The 16509-nt window shown below is 35.7% G+C and overlaps 3 protein-coding genes across 12 annotated transcripts in view; 1 reads left to right on the plus strand and 2 right to left on the minus strand.

Annotated features, from left to right (window-relative positions):
* The window catches only part of ankrd52b (ankyrin repeat domain 52b), a 35189-nt gene extending 33691 nt beyond the window's left edge, over window positions 1–1498 (minus strand). For all 4 annotated transcript variants that reach the window (XM_051912886.1, XM_051912885.1, XM_051912887.1 and 1 more), the window contains exon 1: window positions 1339–1498. In XM_051912886.1, coding sequence (XP_051768846.1) covers window positions 1339–1365 — 27 coding nt within the window. In that variant the 5' untranslated portion in view covers window positions 1366–1498. The remainder of the gene's footprint in view (window positions 1–1338) is intronic.
* Window positions 1499–2603: 1105 nt separating this feature from the next.
* On the minus strand, window positions 2604–7928 carry cnpy2 (canopy FGF signaling regulator 2). Of its 3 annotated transcripts, none has more exons than XM_051913284.1 (6): window positions 7764–7928; window positions 7450–7555; window positions 7212–7327; window positions 6917–7114; window positions 6650–6746; window positions 2604–3555 (listed from the first exon to the last, which is right to left on the minus strand). In XM_051913284.1, the coding sequence occupies exons 2-6, from the start codon at window positions 7547–7549 to the stop codon at window positions 3512–3514; spliced, it is 555 nt and encodes a 184-aa protein (XP_051769244.1). In that variant the 5' UTR covers window positions 7550–7555; window positions 7764–7928; the 3' UTR covers window positions 2604–3511. The 3 variants fall into 3 exon arrangements, with proteins under 3 accessions (XP_051769244.1, XP_051769243.1, XP_051769245.1); XM_051913283.1 differs by lacking the exon at window positions 7764–7928 and adding an exon at window positions 7621–7755; XM_051913285.1 differs by lacking the exon at window positions 7764–7928 and adding an exon at window positions 7662–7685.
* Window positions 7929–11086: 3158 nt separating this feature from the next.
* zgc:113184 (uncharacterized protein LOC553745 homolog) lies at window positions 11087–16155 on the plus strand. 5 transcript variants are annotated; one of them, XM_051913252.1, is made up of 5 exons: window positions 11087–11343; window positions 13486–13672; window positions 13794–13928; window positions 14265–14461; window positions 15533–16155. In XM_051913252.1, the coding sequence occupies exons 2-5, from the start codon at window positions 13561–13563 to the stop codon at window positions 15704–15706; spliced, it is 618 nt and encodes a 205-aa protein (XP_051769212.1). In that variant the 5' UTR covers window positions 11087–11343; window positions 13486–13560; the 3' UTR covers window positions 15707–16155. The 5 variants fall into 5 exon arrangements, with proteins under 5 accessions (XP_051769212.1, XP_051769213.1, XP_051769216.1 ...); XM_051913253.1 differs by having other exon boundaries at window positions 11160–11343; window positions 13489–13672; XM_051913256.1 differs by having other exon boundaries at window positions 11164–11343; window positions 13561–13672.
* The last annotated feature ends 354 nt before the right edge of the window (window positions 16156–16509 follow it).

The raw sequence follows: 16509 nt of genomic DNA on the forward strand, positions 1-16509 counted from the left end.
CCTTTTAATTATGGAATACAGCAGTATTTTATATAAATTATCAGTGGCCATCACTATTCTTGGTTCAATTTCAACTTGTTTTTGAGAAAATTCTGGATTTTATATATATATATATATATATATATATATATATATATATATATAATGTCAATATTTTGGCCATGACTGTATACACTCTAAAAAATTCTGGGTTAAAAACAACAAAAATGGGTTAAAAATGGCTTAAAAATGGACAAACCCAGTGGATGGGTTAAATGTTTGACCCAACCTGCTGAGTAGTTTTATTTAACTCAACTATTGTTTAAAAAGTACTGTATTGCTTGCTTAAAATGAACCCCAAATAAGTTGGAAATTAACATTTATTAATATGTTTAATAAATGAACATTTATTAATAAGTTTAATCAATAATAATTAAATAATAAACAAACTTTTTTTTAAATAGCTTATTAATAAATGTTCACCTTTTGATTATTATTGTTGTCTCTAGTAATTATGTGCATGATTTTTAATCATTTTAAGCCAGCCATATAGTAATTTTTAAGCAATAGTTGAGTTAAATAAAACTACCCAGCAGGTTGGGCAAATATTTAACCCAATCGCTGAGTTCAACCCAACTTGGGTTGTTTTTAAACCAGCATTTTTTTAGAGTGTGGAGATGAGGATTTTGCTATTTTTAAATTTTTTTAATTTGGGTCTAAGTTATGTAAACATACAACAAGTCTTGGTAACACTTTACAGTAAGGTTCATTAACATTAATTAATATATTAACTAACATGAACTAATGATGAGCAATACATTTGTTACAGTATTTATTAATAATGTTAGTTTAAAAAAAATCCAGCTGTTCATTGTTTGTTCATGTAGTTCACAGTGCATTAACTAATGTTAACAAATACAACTTTTAATTTTAATAATGTATTAGTAAATTAACATTAACTAAGATTAATAAATGCTGTAGAGTTCATTCTTCATATTAACTAAAGTAGTTAACTATTGAAACCTTGTTGTAAAGTGTTACCCAAGTCTTAAAAAATCATGCTAAAAAATGTGCAATGAAGAGAAATCAGTATTTTCCCTAGTGAACGAATACACACATAAATTAACCTATATCGACTAAATTAAACTAGCAGGTCATACTGAAATGACGTTATTACTAGTTGACATAGATATAACTAGTTTTACAGTGACAGTTTTTATCTAGCTTTATCTGTGTATATCACCAGGGTAAGTATATTAAAAAATTAAACTGAAACCGGCAACATGTCACTGAACAAACTAGGTATGTCCTGACCATGCTTCTGAAGAAAACTCAAGCGAAAACATTCTTGACGCTTACCTGCTCTCTTATGTTTAATTTTCCCATCTCCTCAGATTACTCAGGTCGGAGTTTATTCATTAGGAAACTGATAATACAGTAAAACGTGTATAAAGGAAATAAAGTTTCCTTTGACCGTTAATAATGAACGGTGAACAGCACTAGTCTAGTACAACTGCGCTGTAATATGAAGCTGGTGGTTTACAGCGCCATCTACTGTAGAAAAGAGATATTACACGCCAGGAGGCTCGTACGGTGTTCTTTGGCCATTATGTTCCCTTGATGTCACATTTTTAAGATAAAAGATAAAAAGAAAAACTAATGGATTTCTAAACAAACATAGGCCATTCCTACTTGTCAGCATTACCGTGGATAGATGAATTCACATTATGATTAGCATACTGTTTTTCTTTTGTATGATTGTAGTTCTTACCATACTTTGAGCATCTCTGTTTCATTGAAGTTCAGTTTAAGAAAAGATACATGGCTCAACTAAATGGCAGTGAACCTCAATTGTGGATGCCTATTGAAATAAAAATCTTTACTTGCCATTTAAAGGCTTGTCTTTATGAACGGTCTAAAGAATTGTGAACATTTTTAATTAATTCACTTAAGTAATTTAAAAGGTTAGTTCACCCAAAAATGAAAATTATGTCATTAAGTACTCACCCTCATGTCATTCCGCACCCGTAAGGCCTTCGTTCATCTTCAGAACACAAATTCAGATATTTTTGATAAAATCCAATGGCTCAGTGAGGCCTCCATTGCCAGCAAGCTTTCCTTTTTTAATTTCCTTTTTGTTCCATTTGTAAAGCTTCGAGGATACTGTAAGTGTTCTGGTGTGACTGGAATTAAAATGTGGTTTATTTACATGAGAAAATTCTTAAATTATGAAGGAAACTAACAAAGGCATGTGTGTATGAAACATGACTGTTAATGTTTATATGGAAACTTCAGTGATCAGTTTGTAAGAAGCTGCAGTTTAGGTGTGATTTATTTCATCATATTGAAGTGTTTAAATCAAGACAATGCAAAGATAAAGTTTATTATGTCATTGAATATTCATGCGCTTTTCATAATAGTTTATTGTTTTACAATGTTGTAGAATAATTTTAAATTAATTTTGGCAAGCTATAAGGGTTATAGCAGGTGTGAACAAAGATTAACAGTCATTAATCTGAAGGGCAGGGTTGCTATAAATGAATAAAGCTCCTTTAATTAAACAAAGGAGCTTTATTATCAAGAATAACCACCCCCACCCCCCTTCTGTCAATCAGTGTCAAAACTCTCAATGCAGAAATGATTTTATTTATTGATATACTCACCAATAAATGACTTTAAAAGATATTGTAAAAGACATTTTAATTTTTCTCCCTCCTGAGGTAGGACCACATTTAGTAGCAAGTACAGTTTTATGTTTCTTTCTCGTTCTGCGTTGTACATCTTGATGCTAGAAAATTCAGCTCAAGTTTTTACTATACATGATTAAAACTCTCAAAACGTTAGGAAAATACGAGATTTGATCCCTTTGACAATTAAGACCTCATTGTGCTGCTGTATATTAAAACACCATGGCTCCATACTGTAACAATAAATTGGGAGTAAGATTTTGCTTATTAATACAACAACAACAATATAACATGGTGATATCCATATAACAGAATGAATGCTGTATTCAAACAACATAAAGAATGTTGATAAATACAGAAGCAACAATCAAATTAAATTATATTTGAAAAACAAATGAAAACACAAAAGTTGGTAAACTGCATACATCTCCATACAAAGTGGTGGCAGCCTAATAGTTTAAGACTTGAGGACTAGTAATCTAATCAGATTTGTGACATGGAGAAAAAAAAAAACACCACATCGCTGTGCTTATAATCAATATACTGCAAATTATCTTCTAAACTAAAATCTAAGTGCTCCCAAATAGTGTTAAATATAAAAGTATGCCATTGGAGAGACTCATAAAGAGATCTCATTTTAGCTGTAGAAAGTCAGCTTTAATTAATGACAATGGACAGTTTTGATGGTAACGCCATTAATACAGTTGAACAGGTCAACAGTTAACCCATAGGGTCAAGTACATTACATAATGTAGATCTCTGCATGTTCAGCGTCCTCAACAAGTAAGAGAATCAGTCTGTTTACTGAAGTTTAACAGGTGAACACATTGGTAAAGCTGCTCGGTTCATAACTCGTCATGTGGTATCTTCAGGGCATGGTCACAAAGATCTGTGGGAGGAGTAACAAAAAGTGTAATATGCAAAATGTATTGGTGATACGGGATGATCAAGATGTCCTTGTAAATATATTACACAACATTGTACATATTTTGTTAAAAGTATAGTTTAACCAAACATGGAAATTCTGTCATTATTTACTCAGCCTCATGTCATTCCAATCCCGTAAGACTTTTGCTAATCTTTGGAACACAAATGAAGATATTTTGAATGAAATCTGCCCCTCCATTGAAAGTCTATTAACCCAAAACATTGTTTAAAAAGAGATCATACAATAAATCCATATGAAACGAGCGGTTTAATCCAAGTCTTTTGAAGAGACACTTTATGTAGTCGCTTTATAAGATGAACAGATTTAATTTAGGCCTTTTTTTTTTTTTTTTTTACATATAAACATTGATCAGCAAACATGAACAGAAGCTCAACAGTACTTGCTTGACACACAGGAACAAACCTCATTGGTTCTTGCGAAAGCTCAAACGTGCTGTGTAACACGAGGATGAACCTCACTGGTTCTTGCTGAAGCTCAAACGTGCTGCGTAACACGAGAATGAACCTCATTGGTTCTTGCTGAAGCTCAAACGTGCTGCGTAACACGAGAATGAATCTCATTGGCTCTTGTGGAAGCTCAAACGTGCTGCGTAACACGAGAATGAACCTCATTGGTTCTTGCTGAAGCTCAAACGTGCTGCGTAACACGAGAATGAACCTCATTGGTTCTTGCTGAAGCTCAAACGTGCTGCGTAACACGAGAATGAATCTCATTGGTTCTTGCTGAAGCTCAAACGTGCTGCGTAACACGAGAATGAACCTCATTGGTTCTTGCTGAAGCTCAAACGTGCTGCGTAACACGAGAATGAACCTCATTGGTTCTTGCTGAAGCTCAAACGTGCTGCGTAACACGAGAATGAACCTCATTGGTTCTTGCTGAAGCTCAAACGTGCTGCGTAACACGAGAATGAACCTCATTGGTTCTTGCTGAAGCTCAAACGTGCTGCGTAACACGAGAATGAACCTCATTGGTTCTTGCGGAAGCTCAAACGTGCTGCGTAACACGAGAATGAACCTCATTGGTTCTTGCTGAAGCTCAAACGTGCTGCGTAACACGAGAATGAATCTCATTGGTTCTTGTGGAAGCTCAAACGTGCTGCGTAACACGAGAATGAACCTCATTGGTTCTTGCTGAAGCTCAAACGTGCTGTGTAACTCCAGAGGTTGCATTTGTCGGCCGCGTATGTCATCAAGGATTGATTAAAAGTAACCATTATAAAATTGACCATTATTCTATGTGAAGCTTAAATTGTTCCAATTTCTTTATGACTTTGGAATGTAAAAGTTACTTTACTGAAATGAGGCAGCCTCAATGATGCATGTGGCAGACAAATGTGACCTCTGGAGGATGCAGCCTTCAAATAAAATCAATAAAAGCCTAAATTAAAGGATTAGTTCACTTCAGAATTAAAATGTCCTGATAATTTACTCACCCCCATGTCATGTTTATGTCTTTCTTTCTTCAGTCAAAAAGAAATGAAGGTTTTTGAGAAAAACATTCCAGGATTTTTCTCCATATAGTGGAGTTCAACAGGGATCAATGGGTGGAAGGTCCAAATGTCAGTTTCAGTGCAGCTTCAAAAGGCTATACATGATCCCAGACGAGGAATAAGGGTCTTATCTAGTGAAACAATCTGTCATTTTCTTAAAAAAAAAAAAAATGTATATACTTTTTAACCAAAAATGGTCGTCTTGCACTAGCTCTGTGATGCGCCATGCATTACGTAATCACGTTACAAAGGTCACGTGTGACGTAGGCAGAAGTACCGCGGTAGGGTGAAAAACTCCAACTTCAAAATCGTCCGACATTGTTGTTTTACCTTTTTTTGTAAAGGCTATTTGACTTAGTCTTTGCACGTTTGCTTTGTAAACACTGGATCGGTACTTCCGCCTACATCACGTGTGACGTTTCCAACGTGATTACGTAATGCGTGGCGCATCGCAGAGCAGTGCAAGATGAGCATTTGTGGTTAAAAAGTATACAAATTTGTTTTTTTTAGAAAATGACAGATTGATTCTCTAGATAAGACCCTTATTCCTCGGTTGGGATCATGTAGAGCCCTTTGAAGCTGCAATTTGGACCTTCCACCCCGTGAACCTCACTGAAGTCCACTATATGGAGAAAAATCCTGGAATGTTTTCCTCAAAAACCTTCATTTCTTTTCGACTGAAGAAAGAAAGACGTAAACATCTTGGATGACTTGGGGGTGAGTAAATTAATAGGGAATTTTAATTCTGAAGTGAACTAATCCTTTAAGGGAGCGTTTACACGACTGAAATCATTTTAATGCATTTTGGCTGTTCATTTACACAACAACAGCATTTTGAGAGCCTGAAAATGCAAACTTTCGAAAATGGGTTTCAGAGTGCAAGTTTTTGAAAGCAATACTGTTATCGTCTCTGTAAACTACAAAAATGTGAATTTGTGCAAGTCAGTCTATAGGTGCGTAGTGTTTCTTTACAAAGTAACATCGCCAACTACTGGCCTGGCAGCAGAATACAGCGCTTTTAGCCGTTTCCGCGGATCCATGTGAACGGGGACCGTTTTGACAGTGTTGTCGCCTGTATGTGAAACTTTTCAAAAACTTTTCCATTTTTTCCACTTTTCCATTTTAGTACATCATTATCGTGTAAATGTACCCTAAATCTGTTCGTCATATAAAGTGATCATGTCTCTTCAGAAGACTTGGATTAAATGGTTCAGGTAATATGGATTTATTTTACAATCTCTTTATGAACATTTTGAAGCGTCATAGTTTTAGGTTAATGAAGGGACAGAAACCTCTCAGATTTCATTAAAAATAACTTAATTGGTGTTCCAGAGTCTTACTTGTTTGGAACAACATGACGGTGAGTAATTGATGACAGAGCTTTAATTTTTGGGTGAATTAACCCTTTAAATATGCTTGAAAAGAGAATGTTTTTAACAGGTAAAAAAGATCCATGTGTGGGGAAATAAGTTATGTGACTATGTTGTGAGACATATCAAAATTTCATATAATTTATTTCATATAATTATTATATTACAATATTACCTGTCCTCTTACTGCAGAGCTTGTCTTTGACATTGTCTGTCTCATGAGAAAAGAATTCAATAAGTTCATCCTCATGCTGCTCAACAATCGTTTCACACTGTGAAAAAACATAAGAGAGACGTTTCTAAACTGATAAGGAAATGCATCAAATCAACAGCAAAGTGCACTCAATATCAGAATAATTTGTGTTTACAACTGTAGAGCTTAAGTTTTGTCATGTCTTTACCTAAAAATAAAGGTGTAAAGAAATGAAAGAATAGATCTTACAGCAAACTTTAAACTGGAGCTGACTCTGGAGTCAAAGGCCACATCAGAAAGGTCCATGGCGGTGCCGTCACGGGACGTGTGTCTCACGTATGTCTTTCGATTGGTGGCAGGGTCAACATGTTCGCCGTAATCATTCATCTTCTCACAAACCTCTTCCATCAGTTCAAGCAGGTGACCCTCAGAGCGAGAAAAGGGAACCTGAGTACATTAAAACAAATACATGAAGTTAAAATCCTCTAAGTTGGTGTAAAAAAAAACTGAGAACCAGGGTCATTATGAAACACAAATATTTCACCTCTCTTACTGACTGACTGCCATCAGGATTAATCCTAAATGATCCAGTCTGGATCATTTTCTTAGGATCTATTTGCGATATGGCCCATTCCATTTCATCAACTAATGCCCTGCATGCTGGGGGGGAAAAATGATGCAATTATGAAGGTATGTAACAGCACAAGTTTTATTACAATCAACCCACAATAGCCGTCTATGTATAAGAATATATTCATGTGCTCATGCAAAGGTTGAAATACCTCCACATTTGATGTCTTGACCCTGTCTGGCTCCTTGGACCAGCATTAGGTGCAAAGAGATCAATGCACAGAAAATAACCACGTGAAAATTGTTTTCCATCCCCACCTACGAGAAAAAAAAAGTCATAAATACAGGTCATTATATTTTATACAATTATATTTTACTACAACCTTTGATAGTGATCTCCGAATGCCAGGTACAAAAGAATTGCCTTTCACAAAACACAAGCGAACAATAAAATCAAACATTGTGTGTGTACATTAATCGCACTGCATCGCATGCGAAATTCAAATCGTTGCGAAAACATACAAACCTTTTGCTTTAAACGCACCGCACACACGCGTACATGAACTGATGACGTGCACACAGGGATAATTGTGGCTTAACGGCTGACCTGAGATCTGCCACAATTTCGTTTTTCTTCTTGAATTGTATTGGCTGTCGACAGTGGCTGTTTGGTGCATTACCGCCATCAACTGAACTGGAGCGAAACACACAGTTTCAACAGGCTATGAAACTTGTCTTTGCTCTTTACCATCTTTCTTAATCTTCATTCGAAGCCTTACCTAACCTTACATTAAAGTAAAACAATCTTTTTTTTTTTTTTTTTTAAATACACACTGGTGGGCAAAAAAAAAAAAGTTAATATTTTTTGAAAGTAGTCTCAGCATGCAAGGCTGCATTTAATCGATCAAAAATACAGTAAAACAGCAAAACTATGAACAATTTAAATGAACTGCTTGAATACAGCCTGTTTTAAAATGTAATTTATTCCTGTGAATTTTCAGCATCATTAGGCTACTCCAGTCTTCAGCCCTTCAAAAAATCATTCTAATATGCTGGCCTGCTGCTCAGTTATTAATTATGGTTCTTATTATTATCAGTACTGCTTAATATTGTTGTGTAAACCATGGTTAATTTTTTTAGGATGAATTGAAAGTTCAAAAGTCACTTTTGATCAGTTTAACACGTCCTTACTTAATAAAAGTATTAATTTTCTTCTTTCATTTTTTAAATCTTACTTACCCCAAACATATCACAGTTTCCACAAAAATATAAGCAGCAAAAACTTTTTTTCAGCATTGATAATAAAGACAGCAATACTAAATGTATATTGATCAGCAAATCAGTATATTAGATGTGTAACTATGAATTTTGGAAAGAAAAATGTTTAGGAACCCTGTCTGTGGAAATGCAGTGAAAAACAGCTTTTTACAGCTGCGACTAGTACAGATCCTCCGAATAACTTGCATTCTATATAAATTGATGACAATATTTGGCAGGAGGCCTACCAAACATTTGACTCTAGATGTCGCCATTTGCTTTCATTTCAATTACTGAACTTGTTGAATCCATAGTGGTTCATGAAACGAGTAAACTGATTCAGTTTGCTTGAGGACATCCCGTTTTGTTTTTATTGGGAGATATTTAAATCTGACATCTTATAAATGCATCGAGCTATAATCTTGGACAGAACTGGAATTTTTAAGTTGATTCTGAATTTCAGATAGAATATTATGATAGACTACACAATTAACATTATATTATTTGCAAATTTATTTTTAAATCATTATTATTATTGTCCCTGGTTCATTAGGGTCTGAACGTTATCTCAGAAATGATAAATTATTTAAAAAAAGGTATTTGTTTCACAGTTTTCATCATGCTGTGATTGTGGTAAAGTGGAGACATAAAACAGATATAGTAATGCACAGATGCTGTGCTGATAAAATGCTGACTGTGATACTGAACAGTTTCCTGTGAACAACTGTACTAATAAAAATGATATTAGCCTACATTATGCTTTAAAATATGTGTCAGTCAGTAGAAGACTTTTACATTGAAAAGACTGAATTGTTGTGAACACGGAACAAAACGCAACTGACAAATGCTTTGACTAGCGCTGTCAGTCACAGGAAAACCCCTTAACTGTTAAAAGGACAAGATAATACATCAGACATTTAAACAGATTTTTTTATTATGAACATAGGACTGACCTGAAGGAAAATGCTAAATCTCAATGCAGGTAATAAACTCGCTCACTCGATCTCTTTCTCACAATACTCTCCTACATAATACAAGCTTCAATTAACAATATTAGTTTATGTTGCTAAGAGTGGTTGCTAAGCGTGTTGTGTACTGTTACACAGAACCGTTGGGTGAAGCGGCCATAGCCGTGTTTTATCGTGAATAAACACAACTATTGACCAATCAGAATCAAGGACAGGAACTAACCGTTTTATAAACAATGTATAGACCTTATGCGCCAGAGAAACAAGCGCGCCGCCATCTTTATAATATTGTCTTTGAACTTCCGTTTTCGCGGTAGCTCTGTTTATTTCTGTGGCATTGCTGTCAAAGAATAATTAGCTGGTGAAGTGGATTTACTTGTAGAGTTATCGTGAGCATTGTAATGTTTAAAGCAGATGTCTTAACAAATGTCAGTCGACCGGGAAGATTTTAAAACGAGCAGTTAATTCCAAGGCCGTAACCATGTCTTGAACATTTAATAAAGCATAAAGAAACAAAACAGTGAACGAAATTGCTTCTAATACAATGCTATATCAGATATGTAGCCTACAATAACAATTGTAGAAAAAAAATAACATTACGATGTCCAGAAATCAATTTTAATAGTACAATGAGAAGTCATGTTTAATATGATAGTTTTATAATACAATATATTGTTAGATTATCCAATTTAGTGAATAAATCTGCAACATATTCGATTTGGTCTAGTGGTAGAATTGTTGTTAACAGTATCAGCTGCTTGTTCTAATCCGCCTTCGCATAGTTTTTTTTCCTCATTAAAATCAAAGATGTCCATCAATGGTTGTATATCAAGAGCAGGGACACGTTTGTATGCATTTGTTTTGTGATTTTACCGGAAAAATAGAACCTTCAGAACGGCATTTTAAGCGATTGATTGACGCGCTCGTCTGTGCACGAGCTAAAAGAGAACGTAAACCCCGCCTACTTTTTAATTTGATTGGCCATCTCAATCATTTTGACATTGACGAGCGTTCTTAGACCGCTGAGGCAGACCAGACTAAAAATGTAACTTTTAAACTTTTTGTCATCCTAACAACATGCAGAGTGCTGTAATGAAGGGCAGCAGAGCAGTGCAAGAATTTCAAATATTGGGAGGGACGATTTGGCCATTTCTAATTATTGGGGGGGACGTGTCCCCCTCAATGTCTATGGTGGTTACGGCCCTGGTTCATTCATAAATACTTAAGTTCGCTGTGGAAATACAAACCGGAAGACAAAAGACAATGAGCGCAGCGTTGAAAAGGGGCGGGGCTACATAAGGTCTATAAATTCTGACGTTTTTCTGCTAATGTTTTGAGAACATTTTTAAAGACCACATAACTTTGAACAAACATTCTCTTAACGTTACTGGAAGAACGTTTGTTCATTACTTTGTTCAGAACCTTGCCAGAACGTATTCTGAGAGCATTCCCTGTCAGCTGGGGAGTTTATTGCAGTTAAATAGTTCTCTGTCCATTATGTATCGTATTTAAAAAATTAAAAAAAAAAAAAAAATACATATATAGTATAGTACGCACTATTATACTTCAAGTATCGCCCACTTGCAGTAGACACTACAACACAATGCGACTAAGCTCCCATAATGCCTCCAGTGTGGACAGTTTATACTTCAGTAACAGGTCATGCGCTGTTTCTGTGCTGGGTCACTTTAACTGACCCGGGAGGAAGTTCCTGTTCGAGTTCCTGTTTTTGATTTCCTGATAGCTTACTTACTGTTTGCTTCAATTTGTAAAGTTTTACGCTGGACAGCATATACTGACTCTTCATCGCACAGTCATCAGAGTGACAAACGTAAACATATCTTCCATTGTATCGAGTTGATTACGATCGTCTGGATATGAGTAAGCCCGTAGATTATGTATACTATTATGCAAATCTGTTCTTCCTTTTCACGCTTTCAATCTGTGGCCACAGCAATGCAGTGTAGAAACTTGCTATTGTTTGCTAGAGATTTATTCTTGAATAAACATTTAAAGGTAGGCTGCTCTGCATTTTTGTGCTTTCGGTTGACACCTGTGGTTTAAGTAGCCTATACTTGCGGAGGAACATATTGCGCGGATGGTTTGAGGTTTACCCATGTCTGTTACCTAGCTAACTATCGGTTCACTGAAATGTCCAACAGGAAAAGTGTCACCTCAGTCAGAAATTACCTTTTGATTTCGAAGCTGTCGCCACCTCTGAAAAGCCGTACCGATACGGATTCTTGTAGTTCTGAAGGAAAAAATGAAAAGTTGTTCTCAGGTTGTAATTTTTTAATGTCAAATCAAATATTCAGATGTTATTATTGTGTGACAGCACCCAGTTATGACCTGTAACAACTAACTTTTTGTGGCTCTCTACCTGTAATCTGTTCTGTTTACTTCCCTGTTTGTCTAAGTAGTCTTCTTTTCTATGGCGGGAACCAATGCATTTTTGAGTCATATCATAATAACTAACAACAACAATAAAAAAAAAAAAATTAAAAAAAAGATGGTACCAAATTCAGAAGTGTTTCTGAAGCGGCAATAGGTGTCTACACATTTTTTAAAGTCATAATGAGCTCAAAATTGACCATTTTTTAATAATGCTGTATTTATTTATATGATTTTTTTATTCATGTGCCTCGAAATCTTTAATCAAAATGGCTGGCGCAAGGGCGGGGCAACCTGTCACTCACATTACATCCACCAATCACAAACCACAAACACCCAACCATTCAATCAATTACCCATGGACAAAATTAAGCCCCGCCCTACATTTATTACTGTCAAGAAGCCGTTTCACTCAGATATATGTCACAATAGAAAAGACTATCGCAACTTCAGTTTCATGCTAACTTTTAATGCTGCTCAGAGGTGGCATATAGCTGCATTTACACAGCAATTACTACTGTAAGATTTGATACTAGGGGCTGAGGTGGGTCAGAGCAGGCATAATTTAGTCTGGCTTTTATCCAGCATTATGACTTTACACAGAATTTTGAGCAGACACAGAGCAGCCTTAACTCTAAAAACAATGGTTTGATAGTTTACTTACACTTTTTTTTTTTTTTATGCACTGCGTTTCATAATTGTTTTGCTCTTAAATTTTGCTGAAAAGAAATCTCAAGCTGTAAATAGGCTTTTTAATGGCATTAAAGGGTTAGCTCACGCCAAAATGAAAATTCTGTCATTACTCAATACCCTCATGTCGTTCCACACCTGTGAGACCTTCGTTCATGTTCGGAACACAAATTAAGATATTTTTGATCAAATCCGATGGCTCAGTGAGGCCTCCATTGACAGCAAGATAATGAACACTATCAGATGCCCAGAAAGGTACTAAAAACATATTTAAAACAGTTCAAGTGACTACAGTGGTTCAACCTTAATGTTATGAAGCGGCGAGAATACTTTTTGTGCGCCAAAAAAACAAAATAACGACTTTATTCAACAATATCTAGTGATGGGTGATTTCAAAACACTGCTTCATGAAGCTTCGAAGCTTTACGAATCTTTTGTTTCGAATCAGTGGTTCGGAGTGTGTATCAAACTGCCAAAGTCACGTGAACCATTGAAATTTCAAAACACTTATGACGTAACGAAGCCTTGTTTACTGAAATCACGTGACTTTGGTGCTCCGAACCACTGATTCGTAACAAAAGATTCGTAAAGCTTTGTTACATTATAACATTAAAGTTGAACCACTGTAGTCACATGAACTGTTTTAAATATAACTTTAGTAGCTTTCTGGGCATTGTGGTGATGCTGTCCTCACTGAGCCATCGGATTTTATCAAAAATATTTGTGTTCTGAAGATGAACGAAGGTCTTACGGGTGTAGAACAACATGAGGGCGAGTAATTAATGACAGAATTTTCATTTTTGGGTGAACTAACCCTTTAAGTGAACTTGCTTCATTTTGGTCAATGAAATGTACGTTTGTAGTTTTTTTTTTTTTTTTTTTTTTTTTTTAAATAATTAATGGTGGAAATCTCTCTCTCTTTCTCCATTTCTTGCTGCACAGAAGCTAACAACTACAAGACTGCAAGCTTGAAGACTTTCTGATAAGTTATATTTTTAATTTCCTCCACTCATTAAGATGGAGGAGGCATATGCAGCGCTGTACCAGGAGTTTGTCCGTCTCCAGTCACTCTGCTTAAAACAAGCAGCAATGCTAAAACATCTCTCTGACACAGTGCAAAGACAACAAGGTCAAATGACTCAAATCAACTACAACTTTTCAGTACTTAATGCATTATTAATAACATAATGTGTTAAATGGTTGTAGACACTATGATAAATGATTTAAATGACACTAATGTTCACTTTCAGGGTTGGCCACTACTCCGGCTAGGACTTTTGAAAACCCATGCCAGTGCACAGAGCTGGGACACCAACCCCATCCTGCAGAACGCCATGAATCTCAAAGACTGAATCTTGCTGAAACACACATACTGAACCCTCAAAGTATAGGATTCTCAATATGAAAGTTATTCTCAATTGAAAGTTTTAAAGTCTACACTATTGTAAATAGTTTTAAATACAACCAAGATTTTTTTTAGAAGAAACTGAATCTACTTTAACTTATTTATGACTTATGTTTAATTCAGTGTTACAAGCCATTTCTTTGTAATTATTAATTGTGAAATTTTCTGCCATTGCCAATTTCTGAGTGAAAATTGTTTCCACACCAAATTTTTTTGATATTCAGTCAGTAATGATTCTCATTCTCACTTTTGTCTGCATTTCTAAATCTTTTGAGCGCCAGGTTTTCATTCTGCTGTCTATATGTTTGTTTTTCAGTTGCTCATGATCTCTGTCACATTGATAGAGGACTAGACAAACTGCATTTTAACCTGGACGTGCCAGATCAGAAACAAGGTAGCCACGATAACGCGGTTTTGCACAATCCTGTAAAGATGGCCGAAAACAGCGCCTGGGATGACCTGAGGAAAGTTGAGCAACATCATCATGCTAACCAGACTTCACAACGGCTGCGGGTTTGTATCATACCTGTGTTTAGTTATTTTTGGTTCACTTCGGTTTTCTTTGTTTTAAGCTCCTAAACTTGAAAAACTTTAAATTTATTGTTTCTAGTCCTTCTGACCGCACCTCCTGCTAAACATCTTACTACGCGCTTGTGAGAAAAAGTTCTATATAGAAAGGGTTCTGTTAGGCGCTTCATATATAGAATGTTTTAGTGGTATCCATCATGGGATCATATTAGGGATTTAGTTTAATTTTGTTTTAATTCTTTTTATTTTTATCAGGCATTATAGGAGCACAACTGTAGATAATGACGCAATCGCTACCAGAAGAGTTAAAGACCTATCAGCCGGCGCCATGCCAGAACTAGGCAATATGCGATCATTTAAAGGGTTAGTTCACCCAAAAATGAAAATTGTCATTAATTACTCACCCTCATGTCGTTCCACACCCGTAAGACCTTTGTTCATCTTCAGAATACAAATGAAGATATTTTTGATAAAATCCGATGGCTCAGTGAGGCCTACATTGACAGCAAGTTAATTTACACTTTCAAACACTCAGAAAGCTAATAAAGACGCATTTAAAACAGTTCATGCGAGTACGGTGGTTCTACCTTAATATTATGAAGTGACAAGAATACTTTTTGTGCGCCAAAAAAACAAAATAACAACTTTATTCAACAATATCTAGTGATGGGCAATTTCAAAACACTGCTTCATGAATCTTCGAAGCTTTACGAATCTTTTGTTTCGAATCAGTGGTTCGGAGCGCCAAAGTCACGTGATTTCAGTAAACGAGGCTTCGTTATGTCATAAGTGTTTTGAAATTTCAATAGTTCACGTGACTTTGGCAGTTTGATACACGATCCGAACCACTGATTCAAAACAAAAGAACATGTGAGACAGCCAAGGTCACTTAGTAGACCGTCTCATTCTAGCGTTTAATGCTGAGGACTACAAGCCTCTTAAGGACTGGACTAAGAAGGACACAGGATGCAGCATTCCATTTGAAAGGCACCCTAAGAGTGTACAATATAAGCAGACATCTGATATGTGTGAAAAGAGTGTTTGTCTGTCCCACAGAGACCCTGGTCATCCTCATTTCTGGACAGTGAGTTGGTCAGTCAAGCCGGAGGGCTGTTCATGTCAGGAGTGACGCTGCAGTCGCAGGTGTGCGAGTTCTGTCATGCTGTGTTCCCTGGACACACGAGCACCCGCGGAGAGTTTCTGCGTCACCTCACTACACACATGACTTGAAGAAAAGCAGTGCTGGGAATCAAATTCATTAAAAAAAATGAAGAAATGAGAGATGATAAGTGAACACTGATAATGTCAGTAATGGACAGTAATATGTTTGATTTTGAAACTATTTAAGGTTTGATCAGTGATGGTCAAGATATCTTTTTATTAAACTGTAATGCACACAAAGCTGTAGTGCAAATACATAATATGATAAAGCAGGAAGAACAACAAAAATGTTATGCATGCACATATTTGTTTATCATGTTATGATTCATCTGCTGTTTCATTTTGTAATTATTTGGTTCCATCAGAAAAAAGTGTCTGTATTGTACAACTGGAAATGGGAATATATTATATTATTTTTCTAAACGATTTACTTTTTTTACCCAAATGCTGTATTCTCACTACACATGATAGTGAATAGTGCTGTCTGTCAATTAAAGATTAAATACTCTGTAAAATTATTATGTGGCACATCAATGGATCATACCAACAGCCAGGTGGCATGAATGCTATAAAAACTCAGTTTATCATTGTTTACATGCACACCAGTGATATCTCAGCTAACAGGGAGCGTTAAAGGGTTAGTTCACCCAAAATGAAAATTATGTCATTAATTACTCACCCTCATGTCGTTCTACACCCGTAAGACCTTTGTTCATCTTTGGAACACAAATTGAGATATTTTTAATGAAATCCGATCGCTCAGTGAGGCCTCTATTGAGAGCAATGTCACTGAACCTCTCAAGATCCAGAAAGGTACTAAAGACATATTTAAAACAGTTCATGCGAGTACAGTGGTTCAACCTTAATATTAT

This window comes from Ctenopharyngodon idella, chromosome 11, assembly GCF_019924925.1.
Source record: "Ctenopharyngodon idella isolate HZGC_01 chromosome 11, HZGC01, whole genome shotgun sequence".
Classification (NCBI taxonomy): domain Eukaryota; kingdom Metazoa; phylum Chordata; class Actinopteri; order Cypriniformes; family Xenocyprididae; genus Ctenopharyngodon; species Ctenopharyngodon idella.

Excerpts from the sequence above, each read along its gene's own strand:
- cnpy2 (XM_051913283.1), bottom strand. The coding sequence starts at position 7,698 with ATGTTTGATTTTATTGTTCGCTTGTGTTTTGTGAAAGGCAATTCTTTT. Across the intron at positions 7,556-7,620 it reads TTCGGAGATCACTATCAAAG|GTGGGGATGGAAAACAATTT; the intron begins GTTGTAGTAAAA and ends TTTTTCTCGTAG. Across the intron at positions 6,747-6,916 it reads GCTCCAGTTTAAAGTTTGCT|TGTGAAACGATTGTTGAGCA; the intron begins GTAAGATCTATT and ends GTTTTTTCACAG.
- zgc:113184 (XM_051913252.1), top strand. The coding sequence starts at position 13,561 with ATGGAGGAGGCATATGCAGCGCTGTACCAGGAGTTTGTCCGTCTCCAG. Across the intron at positions 13,673-13,793 it reads CACAGTGCAAAGACAACAAG|GGTTGGCCACTACTCCGGCT; the intron begins GTCAAATGACTC and ends GTTCACTTTCAG. Across the intron at positions 14,462-15,532 it reads AGACTTCACAACGGCTGCGG|AGACCCTGGTCATCCTCATT; the intron begins GTTTGTATCATA and ends TCTGTCCCACAG.